Source organism: Neovison vison, chromosome 10, assembly GCF_020171115.1.
Source record: "Neovison vison isolate M4711 chromosome 10, ASM_NN_V1, whole genome shotgun sequence".
Taxonomy (NCBI): domain Eukaryota; kingdom Metazoa; phylum Chordata; class Mammalia; order Carnivora; family Mustelidae; genus Neogale; species Neogale vison.
Genome location: NC_058100.1, coordinates 2,979,697 through 3,006,669, shown reverse-complemented (window position 1 = coordinate 3,006,669; position 26,973 = coordinate 2,979,697). Strand labels below are relative to the sequence as shown.

The following is a 26,973-nucleotide window of genomic DNA, read 5'->3' as shown; positions in this document are numbered from 1 at the left end:
GCAGTGGGCCCTATAGATGTGGATGTGGTTTATTCCCAGGTCTGGAGCATTCAGCCACCAGAAGACTCAGGTGAGAAACTACAAAATGGTTCTTGTTAGATGCATCTTCCCAGTAAGGGGCACCATGTGCACAAGTGAGGCTTGCTCACATCATTTGACCTTGATATGCAATCTGTGGATCCAAGAAGGAGCAAGAGGTATTTGCAGGCAGGTTCTCAGGGAGGAGCTGAATTACAAAACAAAACAAAAACAGATGGTCAGTTGAGAACCGACAATTAGTGAGAATCTGGGATACAAGGCAAGGGAATAAAACAAATCAGGAAAGAATGAGAATATCTGAAGTATGGTATGTGAAGTCCAGTCTGAAGACGCCATGGAAGGGGTCACTGAACACATCAGCCTAATCTGGAGACTTGCGCTTTGATGTGTAGTCTTCCAAGAGTTGAGTCAGTAGTTTTTTAGAACTGCAGAGTCATGTCCTTCAAGCTACTGCTCCACTGCCCTTAAAGCTGCAACCTTCAGCCATGTCCTTTGCTCTGCACTCCCGGCTGCTTCTGTTGAAGCCAGAGGCTGCTGGCAGCCTGGCAGGTGTCCCAGGAAAGGGTCAGCCAGCTGCACTCCTCTGAACCACAGGTCCTCGGCCAGCCTTGCTTACAGTTGTACTGCAGCAGCCTACAGAGAGCCCATGACCCTGTCATTCTCCTTCCCTGCCTGGGACCAGCCCAGCAAACCTGAAAAGGCACAGTCTTGCCCACTGCATGCTTATCCTGCAGGCCCTCCCGGGGCTGATGTGTTGCCAAGGGCAGGAGGGGGATTGATTTCCATTCTGCCCACCTGAAATGAAGGGAGAAGGAAGCAGGCCCCACACCCTCAATTGGTGGTGTGATTCAGGTCTCCCATCCCTCATCTCTGTGTCCCATTTCCCTCTGTGTAGTACATGAACACCTGTGGTTTTATCTGAAGGACATAAAGAGATAACAGGAGAATGAGCTCTGACAGAATATTGTCAATGATCTACAGAAATTGTATCAAAGAGGGGAAAGGTTTTGTTTAACAAGGGTTGGCAGAAGGCTTAGAGCTTCGGTGGTCTTCAAAGGACTGCAGAGTGGACAATATTAAGGCATGGATTTTACAAAAGAACAGGAGAAGCTGGAAACCACACAATAAGCATTGCCATCCTGTGCCCTGGAGCATTGTCTGAGAATGAAATCTAAGTAATATTTTTTTTTTCTCCACAGCAAACACCAGAAGGATGATTCTGGAGAACAAGGTGAGCTGGACTTCTGGAGAGTTCCTTCCTCATCTGGTCCCCCACCAGCCATAGTCCTTTCCTTCCTTCACCTGTGCATCTCTTCTAGGACTCTCATGTCATCTACTCTGATGTGAAGGAGACATAACACTTGGAGAAACTGGGGGGCAGAACCCCAACAAAGATGGAACAGCACTAAGGGCTAAAAAAAACTTTATAAAAATGCCAAACTTCATGACATCTCACAGACAGAACGTGCTGCAAGTGCTGAGAAGGTCAGCTGGGTCATCGTTTTGGTTCTCATCATGTTCTCTCCCAATGTCTTCTTCCATTTAGTCAATATTTACTGAACTGCTACTGAGTCCCAGAAGCTGTGTGGGATGATTATCTTTGTTACGTTCTCTCTTTTTTAAGTTTTTAATTTAAATTCAATTTAGTTAACATATAGAGTCTTATTAGTTTCAGAAGTATAGTGATTCATCAGCTGCATAGAACACCCAGTGCTCATTACATCAAGTGGCCTCCCTAATGCCCATCCCCCAGTTCTCCATCCCCCCCTTCCTTCCAGCAACCCTCCATTTGTTCCTAGAGTTAAGAGTCTCTTATGGTTTGTCTCCCTCTCTGTTTTTACCTTATTTTATTTTTCCCTCCCTTCCCCATGTTCATCTATTTTGTTTCTTAAATTCCACGTATGAGTGAAATCGTATGGTATTTGCTCCAAAGTTCAAAGAGTTGAGGAAGAACAAGGAGCACGAGAGACAAGCCTTCGTCTGCATCTGCTCTGAGGTGATGTGAACAGAATCCATTTCTGGGGCTTCTCTTCATCTTCCAAACTGGGAATTCATTGTCTTTTGTCTCCACAGACAGACATCTCAAGTTTTAAATAAGTCCTCTCTTGCTCTTGTGAGAACTTTAGGGTTGAGTTTGTGTGAAGGAACAGCAGCTTGAGCTGGCTTGCCATATTTGTCCATTTTTGAATGCTTGTTTTGTACATTGACTCACATTGATTTAAAAGTAACAACTGTATTTATGTCTTCTTGAAATGCTGAATATTTTACATCCATTGGTACAATCAGGCAAGGAGTAAGATCATAACCTCTGGGAACCCCTGTCTAGGGTGGGGTCCCAATCCCATCCCCCACTAATTGTGTAGCCTTCAACAAACTACTTAACCTCCAGGTACCTCAGTTTCTTCACCTTTAAATGGGGGGAAACCATTTGTTAAATATTAGTAATTCACATAGAACAATGTCTGGCATTAAGTAGCACCAAATAAGTTTTCATTAAATAAAATATGCATAATTATCACTTAGCCTTAAACTTAGTACAAAAATGTTTAAAAAGTTGGGTAACGAGAATCTCAAACAAACTGACTATCAAATGCAACTATCAGATTTTTAACGCTTTGATTAATATCTTCTATAATCCACTCCCCTGCTAAAGATAGGTCCCCAGTGGGAAGGACAGAGGTGACTGGGGCTTGGGTTTGGTCATTAATCTACAGAGAGATAATCTGGAATATTTTAGAAACTATACACAATACATTTGATGTTGATCAGAAAAAAATAATTAAAAATGGTTATAATTCTGATGGCTAAGTAGCCAGTGGCCCCTCTCATCCATAGAGGCGCACCGTGTAAGAGCTGCCACGGAACGCTCCTCCTGTCCACACACTTCACATGCACGAGTATGACCCCAGTACTGTGCAGTCTGAGGGCTACCACCTGGATGTGACCGAAGGCACAAAGCCCATGGGCTTTAATCTATAAAATACTGTATCTTCACTGTAGAAAATTTAGAAATACAGACAGTGAAAGAGACTATTAACTCACTCATACTTTCATCACTCTGATAATTGTTATTATTTCAATAGCCATCAGCCAGAGTCGTATTTTCCATGAATGTGCTCTTGTGCTTATAAATATGTGATTTTAAAGGAATAATAACTGTAACCTGTTTTTATTTCTTAAAAAATTTTGATGTTTTCATGCCATTAAATGTTCAAAGATCTTTGTAGTTTGCTTGGTATGTTTGGATACATAGTAAGTTGTTTTGTAAATTACTTATTTGGGGACCATTATCATATTGACAATTACTCACCATGATGAGCAGTGTTGGAGTGAATATCTTTGCTTTTAAGTCAATATTTTGGGTAGTATTACAGTTTGGAGAGATTAAACCCATTACTTTATTCAGAGTCAGACAATAACTTGGCAGGATTTCTCCCAAGGAACCTGGGTAGTTGGGGGGAATCCCTCAGTTTACCGTTACTGGCACAACTCAGAAGTGAAGGAGAGAACAACAGTTTCCATCGTTTCTGCCTTCTACGTGAGCAAACAGACCAAACCCTGGAGGAATCTCTTGCTTCCTTGCTTTCTTTTCATACAAAACATCCTGAAGAGCAGCTTCTAGCTCCTGCCTCCTGTGACTCTTGCAGGAATCCCCTGGGACAGCTGCTGAGAGTCTCTTCTCCAAAGGCAGAGTGAAGAGGACTTCGTGCTGATGTAGGGGTGCTGGGTGCTGCAGGCATGTGGGGAGCGGGACAAGAGGAATGAGACAGGGAAGCAAGAGGATGGAGACCCAGCAGGAGGGCATCCCTGGGGCTCTCGTGGGTCCAAACCTCTGGCCAATGCCTAGAAGTCGTCTGAGCCCACAGCCAGTCCAGTATCCAGAGGTCATTGGGAAGACCCTAGTTTCCAAGCGTGCGTAGACATGGTACCTCTCCATGTCTATCAGGGAAAGTGATAGTCCCTCTTTGTCATAAATTTCTGTTCTGTTTATTCGGGATACTTTGTATGTGATGTAATTGGGATTTTTTTCCAGTACTAGACCCTCCTTTCTTCCTTTGTGGGTGTGGAGAAGGAGATGCCGAGCAGTGGGGAAGGTGCAGTCTGTGGGGAGACGTGGAGAGTAGGAGGTCAGAGAGGACAGGGAGGGGGAAGAGAGGCAGACGGATGGGACAGAGGCCTGGGCGTCACAGAGGAGCCGAGCCCGGGCCCCGGGCCCCTGGGCCGCGCACCTGCTGCTCTGGGCCATGAGCTCCCAGGTGGTTTCCCCGCTGCTGCATCTCGTGGGTGCTCAGAAATGCTGTCCTTCTGGCCAGTTCAGGAAACACACGGACCCCGCCCCAGACACCGGAGGCTGAGGCCTGCTCCCCGTGCAGGCCCCAGGCCGCTGCTGGCATATGGCCTCTGTGGAGTGGACAGATGCCAATCGGCTATCTGAAGCTCTCTGGTTACTGACCCTTTCTCTCAGGGACTCATCACTGGTGCTCTCTGGCCTGGCTCTAGCTCACACATCTCTTTGTTTCACTAGCATTTGGGGTTTTTTCCCCCATTAAAAACTTTCCATTTGTGGACAAGATGGCTTCAGGCTGTTCCACATATTCTGCACCTTGGAAATCCACGAACAGGAAGTTGAGTGTCTATCAAAACCTTACACGAACTGTCCCAAGCATGGGACACACAGATGCAAGGAAGCAGGAGCTGCTCGGAGAGGAAGAGGCAGGCGGAAGATGGAGTGCTCTCTGGATGAGACCTTTGCTCCCCAACATTGTTCGAAAGGGGTTCCCTGCTGGACCCTCTGGGGCCCTTATCCCGCCAGCAGCATCTGGGCTCCACAGGACCCCAGCTGTTGTAGGCCCCAAATTTAACAGCAGGTTGAGGTGAGCTTCTGGGTCCCTGAGAATTCCCGTCTCCCACTTCCACCCACAGCACAAGGGCTGTGGCCATCACTGAGAGGGGCAGAGACATGCCTGGGACAGAACAGTGACCACGGCAAAAGCACAGAGACGTGAGCCGGGGGTGGGTGAGCAGGGAAGGACACGGTGGATGTCCTCCCCTCCACGCTACCTGAACACACCAAACCGTCCACAGCTTAAGAATAACCAAGTCAAGACCATAAACATGGAAATTACAAAAGTCAGAATAAGTAACCGGCAGGTGGACGTGTTCACACGTGGATTAATACTGAGGAACCAGGGAGTAACCTGGAAGGTCAGAAAATCTCCCCCGGAAATACCAAAATGGGGTAGAGAAACGGAAAGTCAAAGGAAGGCAGTCTGTGCGCTGGCTGTGCAGGCATCCCTGTGAGTTATGTCCATGCTATCGGCACAAGTAAAAGAGAAGGAGAGTCTAGGGGGAAATCACCCAGGATCTTACATGAGCAGAGAAGAGAAAGATCTCATGTTGGAAGTGTCCTAATTTGCAGAGCTGAGTAGATCGTGAGAGCCAAACATCACAGTTCAGCAGGTGAGTGTCAGAGACCAAGGGACATTTCTGAAATATCAAGAGGGTAAAACACTGTAAGTCACAGCAATTAGACGGATTTCCAGCTTCCTACAATAACAAACAATGTGAGACGTCAATGGAAAATAGCATTTTCAAAGTGGAAATTATAAAATTTCATACCTAGCAGCCCTTTCCTTTACCTTTAAGGATGAATATGATCTTCTGGGGTATAACAGGCCTCAGTATTTTATACACACCATACACCATACACACATGCCCCCCCCCACACACACATACACACCCCACATGCAGCACACACCCCACAGACGCTCCACACACTAGACACTCACCACACACACACAAACACAGAGACGCACACAAACACACACACACCTGAAGACATCCTTAGAGGAAGTGCTCTATGGAGCCAAAAAATATACTCAGAGGTATGACAGGAGATATGGAAAGTAAGTTTGAGCAATTAAATAGTAAAATTTTGTTGATTATTTATTAAAGTGCATTTATTAAATGCTTACTGTGTGCCAGGCCCTAGGAGTGTAAAGGTTACTAAAACAGTCTCTAACCACAGGGGAGTGGAAGACAGAAGTTTTTAAAAATTATAAAACCCATAGGAGAAACAAACACACCTCTCGTGTGTTTGTTCCCATGACAGGGAAACAGATAGAAGAGATTTTATACTGCATCCCAAACCAGGAATAAGCTCTCTCCTCTGATTCCAAGCACTTTCATTCCTCTCCTAAAAACACTTGTGTCAGGGAAGTTTCACCTGTGACATGGAGGATGGACACAGGACAGTCAGGGATTTGCCAACCGAACAAAGAAAAAGCAGGTATTTTAGGCAAAGGCAAGTGCAAAGGAACTGGGGCCAGAAAGAGCCCTTCCAGTACAAACATTTTTCCCAATCACTAGAGAGCTATGTACAAGAACAGGAGGAACCAAGGGGGTGTGAAGGATCTGTTTTTAAGTAGCAGGCTTCAAAGGCAAGGTCCTTACCCTTAAAACACAGCTGTTTAAGACAGAACCCAATTATGAGTACCCAGCTTTCTCTGAGCCTAATACAGCAGATAACCTATTGTTGATTTTTAAAATTATTTTTTTCTTGGTGATCTAGAGGACTATTTTCAAACTTCTTTAAATATTTTATAAGTAATATCTGGCAGTTTCCTAACCAATTGAGTATATTTTGTTGCAAAATAAACCACTTCTCATCTTTCAGCAAGAAAAAAAGAAAATCCCACTAAATTTGAATAAAGACATCACCCATTGAGTTAGGACACAACCAAAGTTTGTTTTAACTATTTTTTGGGGGGAGGGGACACCACACTTCTACTCAACTAAGAGGAACAGTTTTATAGTCTTGAGGTTTCATGGAGTTTTTTGTTTTTGGGTTTTTGTTTTTGTTTTTGTTTTTTCACTCATCTTGCCATGAATCCGCAGGGAATGGGTTCCCATGGCTCAGGCTCCTTTCCATGGTTCTCACAGGGTGCGTCTCTGGGTGAGACAAGCAGTGGGACACGAGTACCTCTCTCTTTGGCTTCCTTCTCTTTCTGATCACTTTCTTTCACGTGCTTTAAGAAGCCAGCTTGGCTTCGAGTGCTTACTACACTCACTGTGCTCATTAATTCTCTTGGCAGAAATCTGGCCCTTGTGTGTTCATAGCAATGTTCACAGCCTGCTGGGTGACATGCAGAGTCTCCCAGATCTGTCCCAGTGTCACCTTTCTCGTGGATTCGCATGTACGTGGCCAAAGGGACCACTTCACATGTTCTGAGAGGCTTATGGAGGCTTTTGCTGGGTGCCTCTCCTTTTTCCCTTTGTGTTGGTCATTTCGGTGAATTACTAGAAGATGGTGGTTCTGGCTGAAATTTTGTTGCTTAAATAAGCAGCTGTTAAATGTTGGAAAGAAAAATAAAATAATTTTTTAATTTCTATTACTTAAACCCTAGACTCTGATATCACCATGGAAGGGTGGGGAGGAATTGTTTCAAAAAATATAAATGAGTGTTGTTACTCATCTTTGTAGTCACGGGCCCCAGGAAATAGAGTGTGCGACTTTCAGAGCAGCCCGTCCCTGGGCCACGGCCACTGCAGGGAGCATGGCTGTGCCCCCCTATATGTGCTGGACTGGGCAAAGCCACCAGGATGTCTTCACCAAGGGCTGTAAGTAAAAGGGCTATTCATAAAATTTGGTTTGGAAACAAAATCTTAGAATGGACTGAAATTTACCAGCCTGGGCTCGGCCAACACTGAGACGGCTGCAGAGAAGGGCAGCCTGCTTGGAAGCAAGCACAGGGCGAGCAGGTGCACTCTGACGTTTGGGGAGAAGCGGACGCCGCAGCACTCTGGGCATGGAGGCTGTCAGGGAAGGCGAGCCGGCATGTGCAGGGAAGACGACTTTTGATTCATGCTTCTTGGCTCACGCTGAGGTGGTGCAGACAGCTAAACTCAAGTCAGGGAACCAGCAGGAGCACTTCAGCCCGGGGTTGTGATGAGAATCCTGGCTTTGCTGGGTTCCAGGGGACTCGGTGCTGAGTAAGCAGGGCTGGTTGGGTGGCTAACAAATGAATTCTGAAATTACAAAATCCAGAGTAACCCAGAGAACCTGTTGGCTTCAAGGCTCGTCAAGGCCAGCTTCACACAGAAGTGAAAGTGGGGCAGAGTTTGGCTCCATTTACCAGAAAGTGAACAGAATGTTGGTCTCCAGGTTAAAGATGTTTCATCTCGGTGTTGTCACCCTTTCAGAGGTATAATTCTAAAATTCCTATTAAAAAAAAATGAAAGTCCTTTCAACTAGCTATGGGGATCTGGGATAAAGATCAGAATGCAAACAGCTCTGGAGGCTGTTATGTTCTATGGCCATATGGGGAGGGGGTGGAAAGCGCATGTGAAAATGTTGGGAAGGGACTGAGCTGAGACTGAGGTAGCCTTGTAAGGCTGTCAACAAAAACCCAAATCTGGTGTCTGTGAAGCTCTGAGAACAACCCTCCTTTTAGGGTTGGGACCTCAAAGGGCTCCACTGCCCATGTAATGGTGAATTGGAAGTAAACTATCCCTCCTACAAATGAGTGCCTGGCTTCAGCTCATTTGGTGGCTGGAAGACCACCATGCTTGGATGTGGGTTAAGATGCTCTTGTCCTGGGACACCTGGGTGGCTCAGTGGGTTAACATCTGCCTTTGGCTCAGTTGGTAACCCTGGGATCCTGGGATTGAGCCCCTAAATTGGGCTCCCAGCTCCCTTTGTCCCTGCCTCCTTTTCCCCTGCTCATGCTCACTCTCTCTCCCTCTCAAATAAAAACATAAGATCTTGAAAGAAAAAAAGAAAGGAAGAAAGAAAGAAAGAAAGAAAGAAAGAAAGAAAGAAAGAAAGAAAAAGAAAGAAAGATGATCTTGTACTGCTAGTGCTGCCAGATCCCCGACTTTTCCAAAATGAATTAAATATTCTTGGGAATATTTATTCTTGGGAATATATATTCTTGGGGAAAAAATAATTCAACTTGGGCTTCAAATTAATTCTATAAGTTAATTCCCAGATGCAATGAGCACATAAAAACAGTCCCACAAGGAAATGAATCACCATGAGTCACCATCAGAAGAAGTAGAGAGACAGGTCACACCCACAGTTGGCTGATCAAGACAAAAGAAGAGAGAAAGCACCAATAACCAATGTCTGCAATGAAGAACATGCCATGACCATATATTCTGAACTTATTAAAAATTAAAACAAGACGATAACACTTCATTTTAGTAAAAATGAAAATTCGATGAAACAGACAGTTCCCAGGAAAATTCATACTTTTTTCCAGGAAGAAATAGTGAAAAATACACTGAAGGAGACACCAGGAGAGAAACAACACCCGACCAGCGCTGCAGTGATGAAATAAATTGAACCAATGGTTTAAAACTTGCAACAAAGAAAACTCCAGGCCCAGAGAGCATTCCTGGCAATTCTACCAAGTATTCTGAAAGACATGATGCCAATGGACCCAAACGCCTGCAAATATTTGAAAAAGGTAATGTATTTTGTGAGTGATTTTATGAAGCAAGCACAGTTTTTTATCACACTTGTTGCCCTTTTGCTGTAAAAACTCATGTAATGCTTTGCAGGGTTTAGGGATCCTGTCTCATTTCTCTTTGTGTCTCCAACAGCAGCTCTGCGATGTCCCTGGAGGTTGGCGGCCATGCTCACAGACGGTTTACCAGAACCAGCCCTGCTCCCGTGTGTATCCTCCTAGCACCACCGGGCCGGTCCCAGGCACTCTGGGCAGTGCTGGGCAACTGCCCCCAAGATGCAGGGGGAAAGTGCTAATTAAATAACACCAATGTCACTTGGCATCCCAGGGTGAAAATTTGCTTCTAATTATGATTTCCATCCGACATCCAGTCCAATAGGCTGGTCAGACGTTCTACGATGAGATTGAAGAGTATCCTAAGATCCTCTAATAGTAAAATTACAACCTCCAGGTGCCATCAATTATACTCTAAACTCCTTCTCTTGTCAATATCCCCTGGAAGAAAGTGAGGTTCAAAGATCCGATTGCCAGGTCAGAAAAATTCCAGACACGTTAAAAATCAAAATAAACCAAACCCTGACATTATATTCTCTTTTGTGAGTCAAAATTCTAAAGAAATGAAAATCACCCTTCACCCTGATTTCTCTTCTGACTCGATCTCCGCTCAGAAGCAGTTCTCAGGGTCCTGGTGCAGCTGAGGCCCGTGCAGCAGGGCTGTTCCCGGAGAACCGATCACTTCCTTCCAGGACTGTAGAAATTGGATTAACGCAGTGCCAAGGTTCTCGTGAGCCACACCTGGTTTTAATGACTTTGAAGAATTAACAGGATTCAGAGATGACCCCAGCACAAGCCCCCGGCCCCACGCCCCCTGGATTTTAAGAGGCCAGCCCCAGCCTGGAGCACATACACCGAGCAGACTCCCCCCACCCAGAGCCCGTGGGTAAGGTCTCCAAAGGCCCTAACAGAGCCCCCATCACATATGAGGAAAGGACGGGAAGTGAGTCCTCTGTTGGCCTCAGTAGGATGTAAGTTAGTTGGCGTCAGTTTGCATACGCTCAGCTGTGAGACACCCTTCCAGCAACGGTAAATGCTGGCGCCCAACGTTTGCTATCTTGGGGGTGGGTGGAAACCACCTATTTTGTACCTTCTCTCAGCTTTCACTTCCCCTTGAGTGAGGCACGTGGCGCTGTGGTTCCAGGCAGAGCGGGGGGGCCTGTGTGACACGGTGTCTACAGCAAACAGGCAGGCTGCTGCTTCCCGAGAACGGCTCTGGCCTGACAACCTGCCAGATTGACCAGGTCCCCACCCTTACTCCAGGCAGAAGAGGTATCTCAGCGGATTCTGGAAATGGAACGGCTCTGTGCCGATCTGAAACTTACACCTCAAGCAATCAGTCCAGGAAGACTCGACTCCTCCCCCAGGTGCACCCCAAGAACCTGACCTTCTCCCCACTTTTAATTTCCTAAATTTGTCAGTCACATTCTTGGAGGGTACAGGCAAGAATTAATGTGGCTGTAAGAATGAGAAGTCCAACAAAGAAACCTTTAATATTTGACCATAATTCTCCCCGAAATCAGGCACCTAACAAATTGTTAAAAACAAAGGGAAGGATCTCGTAGACCCTCAACTTGAGTATTTATATTTTTTAGCAGTCCTGTGACAGTTTTATGGTAACGTGGGATGTATACACTGCATTCTGTTTTTAATAATGGCACAAGCACCTCCTGTGTTTCTGTTAGAACCTCTAAAGTCATTCCATTTTGTAGAACTACTTTGCACATCTCTGCAACTTCAATATTAAGTAAGGAGAGGCTGGTTTGTGAATCATTGAGTGCTTTATGGTATATTTATTAAGGGCTTCCCCATGCCAATTTATGCTTTCTAACCCTACAAATGTAACAAAGATGGGTGTCAGATGGTCATACCAGAGAAAGATAGATCATGTCCATCTTTCTTTCTTTGAAGTTGGGACAATTAGCCAGGGTGGTGATGGTTTTAGTAATGCACCCACGAATCCAGGCAAAACCTAAGGTGTAGTGACCTATCCACCCTGAAGGAAGCCGGGGACTATTGATGAGTTCCACATAACCAGAGGGTTCAATTTGGAGCTAGCTGTCTGATTCCAGGTCACCTCATCTAATCAGCTGCAAGCCAGGCAGCAGCCTGGAGCAGGATGGTTTGGGGACATGTATCTAATGATAGCTACCCTAGATGTTGTTGCTATTTGCCTGTGTATCGTAAGTATGATTCCTTTGTTCCCAACATAAAATTGCATTCTGACTGAGCTGTCTAATGATGGGTGTGGGCCATACTCATGTATCCCAAATTTGATATATACCCTTCTCAGTATAATAATAAGTAGGATTTTGTAACTTAGCCACTCGATGGGCATCAATTTGTGGAGTTGTAAAGCTAGTTCATGTATTAGTAATTTGAGGGTATAAAAGAGTCTGGTTATGTCCTGGTAAATTCCATGTCCTCTTGATCATGGGCCAAGAAGAAACATTCTGGTTAGTGATAGATTTATCATGAAACGGTATCATTATATGTTATTCCTTGAAATGTAAGTATATAGCAAATGCCAATCAGTGCCTTGTAAAGGGGAAACCCACCAGAGTAACCCAGAGATCCTTCACTTGGACAAAATTCCACCTATCCAACAAACTGTCTGATTTTGAAGTTCAGCGTAATGTTGCATCCATTGTGGAAAGGAACTCTCTGTTGGGACGGGTGAACAGAGAGAAACTACGCAACCTTCATTGTCATCTGAAGAAGACTTGGAGGTCTTCTGCAGGTTTACAGGAGTAAGAAGGCACACTAGCTTGCTCATGGGTTTTCTACGAAGGAGGGACAGGTTTTATTCCAGATATATGTTTTATTCCAGGAAGAATGTCCCTCTAACTTTACTTCAGGGGGAGTACATAATATGACCCAGTATAGACCTTTCCATTTTGGATTTAAGTCCCCCACTGAACTTGATTTCCAGTCTTTTAAACAAACCCTGTCTTCCGGGCTGACCTCGGGTGGACTTTCAGTTATACTGAGTCGGTTTCAGGAAGCAGGTGATCAGTATAATCACTACGTGGCGTATGGGTTAAATCAGCCTTCAGTGAATAGTTTAATAGAGTAGGATAATGTCCTTCCAGTAACAGGTCCACTGTAGGAAATGGCTTTCTATATAAGAACTCAAAACGGCTGAGTCCTACAGGTTGTTTTGGAACAGTTCTCCTCCTGAGAATTCCTCTTGGGACGACAGTAACCCAATTTTCTGGGTCTCTAGGCTAAGCTTAGGAAAGTGTCGTATTAAAGCATTATTAGCTTTTTCTACGTTTCCACAGGATTGTAAGAAATGCTTAATTTTTAAAGCTGCGCTATTTGTTGAGTTATTTGTGGAGAAAAAAGAAAAACCATGATCACTTGTAGGGATTGTGGAAGGCCAAATCTAGAAACAACTTCTCCCAACAAAACTTTGGTTGCTACAGGGACGCCTGGGTGCCTCAGTGGGTTACAGGTCTGCCTTCGGCTCAGGTCATGATCCCAGGGTCTTGGGATTGAGCCTTGTGTCAGGCTCTCTGCTCAGCAGGGAGCCTGCCTCCCCCTCCCCCTGTGCCTGCAGATCCCCCTTTCTGTGCTCTCTTGCTCTCTTTCTCTCTTTCTGTCAAATAAAAAAATATATTTTTTTTAAATATATGGCAGCTTTTTTTTTATATATATTTTTAAAATATATGGCAGCTTTTCTTACTTCCATGGTTCTCTCGGTTTTACAAGGAAAAGACCTTGATCCATCCAGTGGAAGTGTCCACAAACACCAGTAGGAGTTTTTAGTCTTTGAAAGGAGACATCTTGGTGAAATCAAGCTGCCAGACCTCTCCTGGATATGTTCCATGCCTTTGGACTGGTTTTAAAAGTGGGGGAGGGGCGGACCGTACCTTCTCAATTACTTGTGCACAAACGATACAGCATTGACAGACCTGTTTTATTGTAGTTGTTAAATTTACTCCATCAAAGATTATTTTAAAGATTTTATTTATTTATTTGATGGAGAGATCACAAGCAGGCAGAGAGGCAGACAGAGAGAGAGGAGGAAGCAGGCTCCCCGATGAGCAGAGAGCCTGATGCGGGGCTTGATCCCAGGACCCTGAGATCGTGACCTGAGCTGAAGGCAGAGGCTTAACCCACTGAGCCACTCAGGCACCCAAAGATATTTTAAATTAAATAGTCTAAAGTATTTTTGCCCAAATGGGTGGTCTGGTGTAAACCCTGTATTACCTTCCATTGGTTATTTTTGGGTATAAAGATTTTCCTTCATCATTAACAAGCCAGTCCTTTGCTTATTTTTTTTTTTATCCCCATTCCTGAGCTATGTGAACTTTTTGGTCTAAATACACTGGCATTATGGACTTTATTCGAGTTAGGACTGGTATAAAATTGAATATTTATTTATTTTTTGCTGTTTGCTGGACTACACGGTCTGCCAAATTATTTTCTTTATATTGTGAAGTTACGTCCTTTTGATGTCCTCTTAGGTGAATTACAGTTCCCTCCTCTCTCCCTCCCTCCCTCCCCTCCTTGGGCAGGTCTACAGTCTCGAGAAGAGTAATTATTTCAGGCCCATATTTGATTGGGGAGTTCTGGCCTGATAATAATCCCCTTTCTTTCCAAATTGCTCCATGAGCATGTAGTACCAGGAAAGCATGTTTGGAGTCAGTGTAAGTATTAACCCTTAGGCCTGTTGCCAACTGAACAGCAAGGGTAGGTGCTATTAATTCAGCCTTTGAGCAGACGTATTTGCTGGAAGGGCTTGTGCCTCAGTGGTCCTAATTAAACTAACTACAGGGTATCCAGCTTTTCTTTCTCCGTTATCCAGGAAACTGTTGCCAGCAGTAAATCAACCGTCACCTGCATTTTCAATAGGGGTGTCTTTCAAATCCCTTTTGCTAGAATAAACAAGGTCTATAATTTCTGGACAGTTGTGTTCTACAACAGAGGGACGGTGGTCAGGTCCATCTCTCTAACTCCATACAGTCAGCTGGGTTTTAAGTCGGTTGGGTTTTAAGTATTATTTCAAGTGTGTCTGAAAGTATAGCCAGCATCTAGAAGGTCAGCCTCCTATCCTCCTTTGGTGGCCTTTGGTCTCTAAGACCCTCTGAACATGATATTACTGGTAAGGACTGTCCCAAGATGAGCTTTAAAGCTGCTTCTACCTGAAGGGCTGTGGCAACTCCAGCTCAAGGACAAGCCGGCCACCCTGCATTGCATAATCAGGTGACTTTGAAAAATAACCCGCCAGACTTGTTTCTTTTCCTAACTTTTAAGTAAGAATTCCCAAAGCTTGTCCCTGTTTTTCTGTTACATATGAAGTAAAAGGTTTTTCTAAATACAGTAAAGCCAAAGCTCGGGTTGACGAAAGCTTAGTTTTTAATGTTTGAAAGGCCATCTCCTGGGCTTTAGTCCAGAGCAAAGATTCTTCTTCATCAGGGCCTTTAATTGAATCATATAAGGGTCTGGCTAAGAGCCCAAATCCAGGAGTCCACTCGTGGCAAAAGATGGCCATGCCTAGGAAAGCACAGAGTTGTTTCTTTGTAGCTGAGGGTCCAAGATCTTATATAGCCATTTTTCTGTTGGTAGAGAAGGTATGGTGTTTGTTCAGTATTGTTCTTTTTATCCAGATATTTGTGCCTTTTTAGGGGAGACACGATACCGTCTGTCTGCCAAGAAATTGAAGTTATAGAATTACTATCTGACGTCTCCTCTGTAGGTCTACAGATTAAAATGTTGTCGTATACTGACAGATTGCAGTCCATCATATACTGAGTTATAACGCCTTGAGACAAGGAGATATCACAGAGATCTCTGCAACGTGCAACCCCCAACAAGTGAGGACCGTCTCTAACTCCCTGCGGCAAGACTGTCCAAGTTCATTTAGCAGCCTGTGAGCTTGAAGACGAGGCTCATTCAAAAGCGAGTAGTAGCCGTGTTTCCTCACTTAGAGGGATGCAAAAGAAGCCGTCCTTTGAATCAAGTGCTGTAAACCAGGTGGCACCTGCAGGGACCTGGGTCAGAATAGTGTATGGACTTGGCACTACGGGATGAAGAGGCACCATCGCCTCATCTACAGCTCTTTAACCTTGCACTCTCTGGTAGTCCCCATTTGGCTTCTTTACTGGTCAAACTGCCATGAGGGGATGGACAAGGCTTTAAAATACTGTGTTTGGGGCACCTGGGTGGCTCAGTCTGCCTTCGGCTCAGGTCATGATCTCAGGGTCCTGGGATCAAGCCCCACATGGGGCTCCCTGCAGGTGAGTCTGAAGGGAGTCCGCTTCTCCCTCTCACTCTGCCCCTCCCCACCATATGTGCTCTCTCTCTCCCTCAAATAAATAAATAAAATCTTTAAAATAAAGTAAAATAAAATACCATGTTTGAGAAACTTATGAATAGTGGCTGTAACCCAGGTTTTGCCTCACGTTTTAAGGGGTATTGTCTTTTATGAGGTATGGTGGCTGGTCCTTTAAGGTGATTTTAACTGGCTGGGCTTAAAAGACCATCCTGGGACATCGCAATCCCAGACCTGTGGGTTTACTTCCTTCCAGATGTCAGAAGGGATACTGGGGTAAGGTTTTAATTTCCTAGATGCTAAAGAGAACAAGCCATTCTCTTCTTCAGTATGAGCAAATCTGCTACCTAGTTTATACATTAAATCTCATCCAACTACTGCAGTGGGACAACACAGAAAGACTAGAAAGGAATGAGGAACCAACTGGTTTCTCCATTTACAGTTAAAGGCATTGTCTGGAGACACATTTTAGTTTCCTTATGCCAACCATTCTATGCTTAGAAAGACAAGTAGGGCTGAATAAAAACAGAGTAAGGGGCTCCTGTATTAGTAAGAAAATCAATAAAATTATGTCCTACATCCAGGGTAACCCAGGGCTCCATCATCTTGCTGTCCCAGAGAGAGAGACCAACCTCAGGACCCCATAATGCTCACCCTCCAGTTCCTGTTGGAGATGAGGGCAGTCTCTCTCCCAATGATGTCTTTTTCTTTTTTTTTTCTTTTTGACAGATAGGACATAGCTTTGGGGGAGAGCCTTGGTTTGGACACTCTTTGCTCCAATGTCTGGTCTGGCTACCCATAGCATGGTGTCTTACCCGGCCCTTTGTAGGATACTGGCTCTATCTTGAGCCCCTGGTCAGTCTGGTGTTGGGGGCACCCACATAGGGGCGGCCAATACTTGAGCCTGTTAGCTCTCTGGTGCCTTTCTTGCTCTAAAGTCATCCCTGTTATTAAAGTCCCCAGTAGGTACCTCTAGTAGGCGCTGGGTGGGAGTTGGAGAACCGAAGCCATTTTAGTCAGTATCAGGTGCCAACTGACGTATAAAGGTTTAGTATCGTCATTCCCTCAGGTGAAGCTGGGTCCAGATTTGTATATTTACAGATGGTTCCTATTAAATGACCCTGAAGTAGAGCTAGATTTTCAGCAGCTCCTTGAGTAACTTCTTGATTTTTATCAAAATGTACAGGTTTGGAGAATCCTTTTTTCATTTCTTCTATTGAACAAGGGATCAAATGGGCTTGTCTTTCCCTTCCTTGTCTATCCTCTTGGTAACTCCAATGTGGCTCAGTATTTAGGACAGCAGGTCTCCTTACCAGATAATGTTCCCTATCTATCCCTGATAGCTCATCAGTAAACTCCTGCCCAGGAGCTCCTGCCCAGAAATGGTTCCTTTCCTCAGGGGTGCAAGTATGAGTTAATATGATGTCTATATCTTCCCTGGTCAAACTAAATATAATAGATAACTGTTGAAAGTCCTCAATATACTGAGAGGATTTTTTTTTTGGAATATTGTCCTAATTGTTGTTTTATCTGAACCAGCTCTTTCATAGAGAATAGGGCATGGTCTCTAACTCTGCCCATTTTTCCACTAGTAACTTCCCTAAAAGGATGCATTCCAAATTTAGGTGGAGCTCCTGGAAGATAGGGAGTTCCACTCCTGGTATGTCCATTTGGACTGGGAACAGACAGATCTTGGGATTTATAACAAGGAGGGATAGCAACAGAGCCAGTGACCTCTCTGTCTGAACTGGCTGGTGATCCCTCCAGTGGCCCAGGTTTGTTAGGAGGAATGGGTCTCTTTATACAATCATCATTCTATATGTCCAGAGGGGGGTTTATTAACCCAACTGCTGGTTAGAAACATTCTGCAAGAGGCTCTTGGGTCTAGGTCCTGATTTAGGGCCATGAAAGCCTGGACACAGGGTACCTCAGCCCATTTGCCCTGTTTCTTACATAAGTGATCTAATTTATAGATCATATAAAGTATAATGTCCCATTAATGGGCCATTTTTCTCATCTCCTAAGGAGTACTGAGGCCAGGCAGTGTTGCATAAGAAGATCAGTTTGTTGAACATATGGTGCAATATTGGTTTCTGAAGTAGAACCCAGAAATTCATCTTACATACAACACCCAGTGCTCATCACAAGTGCCCTCCTTAATGCCCATCACCCCTTAGCCCACCCTCCACCTACCTCCTTCCATCAAACAACAGTTTGTTGTCTATCATCAAGAGTCTCTTATAGTTTCTTACTCTCTCTCCTTTTTCTTCTCCCTTCCCCTGTGCTCATCTGTCTTTTTCTTAAATTCCACATATGAATGAGATCATATGGTATTTGCCTTTCTCTGACTGATGTATTTCACAGAGCCTAATACACTCTAGCTGCATCTACATCGCTGCAAATGACAAAATTTCATTCTTTTTGATGACTGAGTACTTTTCCATTATATATACACCAAACTTCTTTATCCCCCTCATCAGTCAATGGACATTTGAGCTTTCTCCGTAGTTTGCCTATTGATGGTAATGCTTCTGTAAGCATTGGGGTACATGTACCCCTTCAAGTCTGTATTTTTTATTGTTTGAGTAAATACCTAGCATTGCAATTGCTTCGTCATGGGGTAGTTCTATTTTTAACATTTTGAGGAACCTGCAAACTGTTCTCTAGAGTTGTTGCACCAGTTTCCATTTCTACCAACAGTGCATAGGAGTTCCCCTTCTTCTACATCCTTCCCATCCCCTGTAAAGTTTCCTGTATTGTTAATTTTAGCCATTCTGGCATGTGTGAGGTGGCATCTAATTATGGTTTTGATTTGTATTTCCTTGATGATAAGGGATATTGAGCATCTTTTCATATGTCTTTTGGCCATCTGGATATTTTCTTTGGAAAAGTGTCTATTCATGTCTTCTGCCCAAGTCTTAATTGGATAATATGTCTTTTGGGTGTTGAGTTTGATTAGTTCTTTATAGATCTTGGATACTAGCCCTTTTTCAGATATGTCATTTGCCAATATCTTCTCTCATTCCACAGACTGCCTTTTAGTTTTGCGATGGTTACCTTTGCTGTTCAGAAGCTTTTTATCTTGATGAAGTCCCAACAGTTCACTTTTGCTTTTGTTTCCCTTGCCTCAGGCAATGTGTCTAGTAAGAAGTTACTATGGATGAGGTCAAAGAGATTTCTGCCTGTGCTCTCCTCTAGGATTTTGATGGTTTCCTTTCTCACATTAAGGTCTTTCATCTATTTTGAATTTATTTTTGTGTATGATGTAAGAAAATGGTCCAGTTTCATTCTCCTACATGTGGCTGTCCAATTTTCCCAACATCATTTGTTGAAGAGACTGCCTTTTTTCCATTGGATAGCCTTTCCTGCTTTGTCAATGATTAGTTGACCTAGAGTTGAGGATCCATATCTGGGCTCTCTACTCTGTTACATTGATCTATATGTCTATTTTTGTGCCAATACCATACTGTCTTTTGTTTTTTTAGCTTTTCAAATTTTTTAAATTTTATTTTATTTTTCACTGTTCCAAGACTCAATGGTTATGCACCACACCCAGTGCTCCATGCAATCTGTGCCCTCCATGATAACCACCACCAGGATCACTCAACCCCTCATCCCACTCCCCTCCAAAACCCTTTATTTCTCAGAGTCCATAGTCTCTCATGGTTCATCTCCCCCTCCGATTTCCCCCAACTCTCTTCTCCTCTCCATCTCCCCTTGTCCTCCATGATATTTGTTATGCTCCACAAGTAAGTGAAACCATATGATAATTGACTCTTTCTGCTTGACTTATTTCACTTAGCATAATCTTCCCCAGTCCTGTCCATGTTGATACTTAAGTTGGGTATTCATCCTTTCCGATGGAGGAATAATATTCCATTGTATATATGGACCATATCTTCTTTATCCATTCGTCTCTTGAAGGGCATTTGGCTCTTTCCACAGTTTGGCAACTGTGGCCATTGGTGCTATGAACATCGGGGTACAGGTGCCCTTCTTTTCATTACATCTGTATCTTTGGTGTAAATATGCAGTAGTGCAATTGCAGGGTCTTGTGGTAGCTCTATGATGCTTACAGATTTGTAATATAGCTTGAAATCCAGAACTGTGATGCCTCCAGTCTTGTTTTTCTTTGTCAGGATTGCTTTGGCTATTTGGGGTCATTTGGTTTCCATACAAATTTTAGGATTGTTTTTTCTAGCTCTGTGAAAAATGCTGGTGGTATTTTTATAGGAATTGCATTAAATGTGTAGATTGCTTTGGGTAATACAGAATTTTCTAATGTTTGTTCCTCCAATTCATGAGCATGAAATGCTTTCCCATTTCTTTGTGTCCTCTTCAATTTCTTTCATAAATGTTCTGTAGTTTGCAGACTACAGATATTTTACCTCTTTAGTTAGGTTTATTCCTAGGTATTGGAATTCCTAGGTATCTTATTGTTTCTGGTGCAACTGCAAATGGGATAGAGTCCTTGATTTCTTTTGCTGCTGCTTCATTATTGGTGTATAGAAATGCAATATACTTCTGCACATTGATTTATATCCTGCAACTTTGCTAAATTCACATATTCTAGTAATTTTTTGGTGAAGTCTTTTAGGTTTTCTATATAGAGTACCATGCCATCTGCATATAGTGGGTTTGATTTCTTTCTTGTTGATTTGAGTGCCTTTTATTTATTTTTGTTGTGTGATTGCTGAGATTAATACTTTCAGTATTATGTTAAATAGTAATGTTGAGAGTGAACATCTGTCTTATTCTTGACCACAGAGGAAAAGCTCTCATCTTTGAAGATGATATTAGCTGTAGTCTTTCATATATGACCTTTCTGACACTGAGGTATGTTCCAAATATCCCTACTTTGTTGAGGGTTTTTATGAAGAATTGATGCTGTGTTTTGTCAAATGATTTTTCTGCATCTATTGAGATGATCTATGGTTTTTATCCTTTCTTTTATTCATGTAGTGTATCACGTTGATTTATGAATATTGAACTACACCTTGGGTTCAAGAACAAACCCCATTTGATTGTGGTGAATAATTCTTTTCATGTACTGTTCAATGTGATTTGCTAGTATTTCATTGAGAATTTTTGCATCCATATTCATCATGGATATTGGCATGTAATTCTCCTTTTTAGTGGGGTCTTTGTCTGCTTTTGGAATCAAGATAATACTGACTTTGTAGAATGAGTTTGGAAATTTTCTTCCCATTTCTATTTTTTGAAAGAGTTTGAGAAGACTGGGTATTAACTCTTCTTTAAATGTTTGGCAGAACTCCCCTGGGAAGCCATCTGGCCCAGGACTTTTGTTTATGATTATTGGTTGTGATATCTCCTTTTTCATTCATGGTTTTATTTATTTGGGTTCTTTCTTTTTTCTTTTTGATAAGTCAGGCTAGGGGGGTATCAATTTTATGAACTCCTTTGAGGAAGCAACTCTTAGTTTCATTGATCTGTTCTACTGGGGCTTTTTGTTTCTGTATCATTTATTTCTGTTCCAATCTTTATTATTTCCCTTCTGTTGGCTTTAGGCTTTATTTGCTGTTCCTTTCCTAGCTCCTTTAGGTGAAAGATTAAATTGTGTATTTGATACTTTCCTTGCTTCTTGAGGTAGGCCTGTATTCCATCATATTTCCCTCTTAGGACTGCCTTTGATGCATTCCAAAGGTTTTGGACTGTCATGTTTTCATTTGCATTTGCTTCCATGACTTTTTAAAAATTATTTATTCTTTAATTTCCTGGTTAACCTATTCATTCTTTAATAGGATGTTCTTTAATCTCCATGTATTTGATGTCTTTCCATTTTTTTTTCCTTTTTTGTGGTTGACCTAAATCTTCATAGAAGAGTGGTCTGAAAATATGCATGGTATGATCTCAATCTTTTTGTACTTGTTGAGGGCTGATTTGTGACCCCCATATGTTCCTTGCAAATGCTCCATGAATACTCAAAAAGAATATGTATTTTGCTGCTTTACAATGAAATGTTCTGAATAATATGTTAAGTCCATTTGGTCTGGTGTGTCATTCAAAGCCATTGTTCCTTGTTGATTTTCTGCTTAGATGATCTGTCCATTGCTATAAGTGGGGTATTAAAGTCCCCTATTATTGTATTATTTTAAATGGGTTTGTTTATTTTTAATTGACTTACACATTTGGGTGCTCCCAAGTTGGGAGCATAAATATTTATAATTATTAGATCTTCTTGATGGATAGACCCCTTAATTATGACATAATGCCCTTCACGTTTATTACAGTCTTTGTTTTATAATCTAGTTAGTCTGATATAAGTATGGCTACTCCAGCTTTCTTTTGACATCCATTAGCATGACAGATGGTTCTCCATCCCCTCACTTTCAGTCTGCAGGTGTCTGTAGGTCTCAAATGAGCCTCTTGTAGGCCGCAGATAGAGGGATCTTGTTTTTTCATCCATTCTGACACCCTAGGTCTTTTGATTGGAACATCTAGTCCATTTACATTCACAGTGATTATTGAAAGATATTAATTTAGTGTCATTGTGTTACCTGTAGAGTTGGTTTTCTGGTGATATCCTCTGTTCCTTTCTAGTCTTTGTTGCTTTTGATTTTTCTTTTCCCCACTCAAAAAGTTCCCCCTTAAAATTTCTTGCAGGGCTCATTTAGTGGTCACAAACTCCTTTAGTTTTTCTTTTTCCTGGGAATCTTTCAATCTCTCCTTCTATTCTGAATGACAACCTCACTAGACAAAATATTCTTGGCTGCATATTTTTCCCATTCAGCAAATTGTATATACCTGTCCTTCCATTCTGGCCTGTTAAGTTTCTGTGGAAAGATCTGCTATGAACCTCATTGGTCTTTCCTTGTAGGTTAAGGGCCTTTTTTCTTCTTCCTGCTTTTAGGATTTTTTTTTCTTGGTGTATTTTGCAAATTTAACTATGATATGCCTTGAAAATGGTCAGCTTTTCTTGACTTCAATGGGGGTTCTCTGTGCTTCTTGGATTTTGATGTCAGTGGCCTTCCCTGATGAGTTGATTCTCACACTGACCTCTTTCAGTGGAGATATATTTCCAGAGCACAGGTGTACCACAAAGCGGTGGTACTCAGTGTAAGTGGCCCTGGACTCCACTAGGTGGCCCTGCCTTGCCCCCTGATGTTTTTCAGGGCTGATGGGTGGGACGTGCTCAGCTTTCTAGTCCAGGAGTTGTAAGTTTGCATCCCCCAGTCTTCAGTGAACCCTTACAGAAGTGCCATCAATCACCCTTCTTGTGTCCCTGGTTTCCGTGTGAATCCTGCTTTTGCCCTGCCTGTGTCTGAGCTGCTTTATCTCAGGCATGCAATCGAGTTTCAGAACTCCAAATTTTAGGAATACCTGTGGTGCAGACCCACATTGTTCCTCTGGGGGAGGGTCTTACTGTGCTTTTGTTGTTTGCTGGCCATCCGAGGAAAGCAGTTGTACAAACACAGTTGTTTGCAGTTTACGGCAAGGTGGATCAGAAATCCAACACCAAGACTTGCTGCTCTGAGCCAGCTTCCCCACACCTATGCCTGGGAACAGCATGCATGTTGACACCACGTATTCTTCTTGGAACCCCGGAGATCTTCACCCAACTGTACTGTCACTCCTGACACTCTGCCCACTTCACCCCCGGAGCACCTGTCAGTCTGGCATGCCCTTCATAGTAGCGGATGTCTACAAGTTCAGATTGTGCACTCTGCTTCTTATAACACTTTGCAGTAGCTTCCAAAAGCAGGATGACTCCGTGCTGCTATAGCTCAGCTGTATCCCCCCACCCCCCAAGTCAACTCTCCACACCTCCTACCTTCCAGAAAGAGGTCAGTTTTCTACTTGTAGACTTGCAGTGTTTGTTCTCTCAGAACTCTGATTGACTTCTCTGATGTTCAGAATGATTTGTTGACTATCTAGCTATGTTGGGGAGAGACAAGCTTAAGGTACCCCTACTCCTCCACCATCTTAACTCTCCAGCTTTTGTCTTTTTTAGATCTTTCCATCTGAATTGATCCCAGTGGGTTAAAATTATTCCAAAGGGGAGTCTTGGGGACTGAAGAAGAATATCCCACATTCCTAGAAAAGTAGAAAAAGTCTATTACCAAAAAATCCCGCCAACCAACTCCTGGATGGTGTCACACCAGGATGTCAGAGGTTCCAGGTATCAAAAGCAACTGGAGGAACCCTCCAAAGGAATTGGTATTGATCACCATAACGTGATCCCATAAGGGCCCCACAGAAAAGCTGCCAAGAGCCCCTCATTCCCCATTGCATTCTAGACTACAAACGGATACTAGAGAAGGAACTGAAATGCGATGCTGTGCCATGAGAAACTACCATTTCTAAACCATGGAAAACATCAGAAAAGCTTTACTAGGAACATTACCCAGTTTTGTCAGTAGAGGACACTAATGAAAAACAGTAAAGATAAAAATCCATCATGATGTAAGTGACATCCCAATACATGTAAACTTTACAGCCAGTTTCTCTAGGAAACATCCTTGGTTGGGTTTTAATTCTAACTGGTTTGGAGCTGTTCTTAGTGGAGGTTCCTTGGCTAGAAGGGGCTAGGCCAGGAGTATGGAGGGGATCACATTAGACCAAAGAAGAGGAAACCTCATATGGGAGTCTTACGATCAGCAGATTTGCTAGTCACTTAGGTAGCTTTCCTATGCCCAAACCAGACAAATTTGTATAAGGACAGAAATAAAGAGAGGTCCTCAAGTTTCTGGGTCTTATTATCATTCTGGCCAGGGTACTAACTTCTAGCCAAAAGACAGGATTTCTCTTCTTCCTAGAGTGGCCACAGGCTAGAGGATTAGAGCCTGAGCAATAGACAGGAAAGTATTCAATAAGACCCTACTCCTTGAAAAGCTCCTGGAGTGAAAGTAAAGGGACAGGAGAGGAAATACTCACCAAATTTGCATTAAGGATCAGAGTCCAGATGAGTGGATTCAAAGCCCCAGATTGGACACCGAATGATGTAAATGATATGATTTGAAGTTTTGGGCTTCTGAGTGAATGACCAAGGAAGAATTCTTGAAATATTTCTGGTGCAAAAAATGATTTTATTATAACACAGGGACAGGACCTGTGGGCAGAAAGAGCTGCACTGGCATTGTGATGGGTGACATTCTGTACTTTTAGGTTTGTGGAGAGAGGTGGGGTAGAGATAAAGTAAGTTTCAAAGGAATTTTGAAGCAAGTCTTTTGAGATGTTGAGGGTCTAGCTGCCATTAAGATAAGATTACTCTTATTCTCTAGCAAAACAACATTAAAGCCACCATGAGTTCCTCGAGGAAGGTCACTCTCTACATGTCTCAGGGATCTATCAGTGGGATGCAAGCTGTAGGGAGATTTAATTTAAGCTAGATTTCTCTTGCCTTTGTTTTCCTCATTAGAGACCCAACAGAAGAAAGGACCAGAGAGCTGAAAACAGGTCACCAGAAATACTTCAGTTAGGGGAGCAAAAAGGAGAAAAGCCCATGAGGCAGATTAATATCCACATTCTAAGGATTTCAGAAGAAGGAAGGGAGGACTAAAAAGATAAGGAGATAATGGCCAAGAACCCTCCGGAACTGGGGAGGGAAATTGACAAACTATGAGAAGTGTTTGTGGGGCTGAAACAGGAAATAATTAGGAAAGACACTTGGACCGTGAGGCTGCAGAGGGCCCTTCTGGGGACGGTCCACATTGGACACAGGGTTTCTGTGTGAGCGGATAGGGGTTTCCTTTTATAGGAAAGGCAAGGGCCTGCCTGAAGCTTGTGGTGCCCGGAGCACCCACTGCATGGTGGCAGCTCCTCACCTCTGGGACCCAGCCAGCTCCCTCCACCCTACCCTCCTTTGTTTCAGAGATCTTGGCTGATCTCACTAACTGACCATTTGGATCTCTTGTTTTTGTTTTTTCATCACAAACTTAAATTTCCGCTCTTATGTTAAATTCTTCAATAAAGAGTAAGCCCATGAAACCCTAAGTGCCTTCCACCTTGATCCCAATAAAAGCAGAAGAACCCCAGTCTTGTGGCCTCGCTGTGTGGTCCCAGGTGTGTCATGTACTTCCCAAGATATGTGAGTAACAATCTCCCTCGCCCCACCACTGCCGTGTTTCCTGATGGTTTTTGCAGGGGGAAATGGTGAGAACCACGGGGGCTGGTTCAGGCACAATGTGGCTGTTGACAGGCTGAGACCCTCACAACATAGGTTCACATTTGTCTGCTTGTTCACTTACCCCCAATCTGTGCAGGTCTCAGAGGCACTTAGGGAAGCTTATTCTGCTAAACTGCAGAGGGATATGTTTTTGTTTTTTAAGTAGCCTCAGCACCAAACGTGGAGCTGCAACTCATGTCCCTGAGATTGAGTCGCACGCTCTACCAGCTGAGTCAGTCTGTGAACTTCTCTTACCTTCCTCTTCAGCAACTTCAGACCAGCCTATATAAAGCTCAAAAGGTTTTACATCTGCTCTAACCCTTTGACTTTGTGGGGCTCCCATCATAAAACACACTTTGACACCAGACTGACCAAGTGTGTCTGTACTAGGACCTCATGTGACACCGAAGTTTGTATGAATTTGAGGTAAGGAAGCGGTTTCCATTTGAGAAATGAAGAAAAAGTTATTTGCATACTAGCAAATGCACAGCTTGGCATTTTCTGAGGACCCAGGCACAGCCTTGGAGATATTTGTCCTGGCAGACGTGGACCACCAGAAGGTGGCCACCAACATCGGAAATGGCACAGCTACCAGCCCGAAAGACAAGGGCCACGTAGGAAAGTAGCCACATTCACATTTTGAGAACACTAGCAAGACCTGATTATTTTACTTCCTTTTTCTAATTCTGTGGGCCTTATCTGAGTACTACTCTCTGGCCATCCTTCACAGACGGGAGAGAAGCCTGGCTTCTGGTAAGATGGGCTTTCCCTGCCATCGGCCGGACCAGGTCCCTGTGCTTCTGTGGCTGCTGCTGCTGATCCTGGGTGAGTAGGGGTCAGACTGGGACAGGGGCCCAAGTTCTTAATGTCAGCAGGTGGAGGGAAAGCCAGGGGGCTTCTATCTCTGCTCCCCCTTGGGCTTCAGACACATAGCAAGAGGTGGAAAATGAGCAGAGCTGGGTTTCCAGGAAAACCAAAAGACTCCAGAGACCTGGCCATCCTTT

General features: G+C 43.5%; 1 protein-coding gene across 2 annotated transcripts in view; it reads left to right on the top strand.

Moving 5' to 3' along the window:
• Window positions 1-26,973, top strand: part of LOC122918326 (Fc receptor-like protein 2) — a 60,719-nt gene that overhangs the window by 13,224 nt on the left and 20,522 nt on the right. The window contains exons 10-12 of one of the 2 annotated variants that reach the window (XM_044266644.1): window positions 5-70; window positions 1,239-1,270; window positions 1,359-1,694. The exons of the other annotated variant lie outside the window; for it this stretch is intronic. Coding sequence (XP_044122579.1) covers window positions 5-70; window positions 1,239-1,270; window positions 1,359-1,397 — 137 coding nt within the window. The 3' untranslated portion in view covers window positions 1,398-1,694. Of the gene's footprint in view, window positions 1-4; window positions 71-1,238; window positions 1,271-1,358; window positions 1,695-26,973 lie in introns of those variants that run through there. 2 annotated transcript variants of the gene reach the window in all.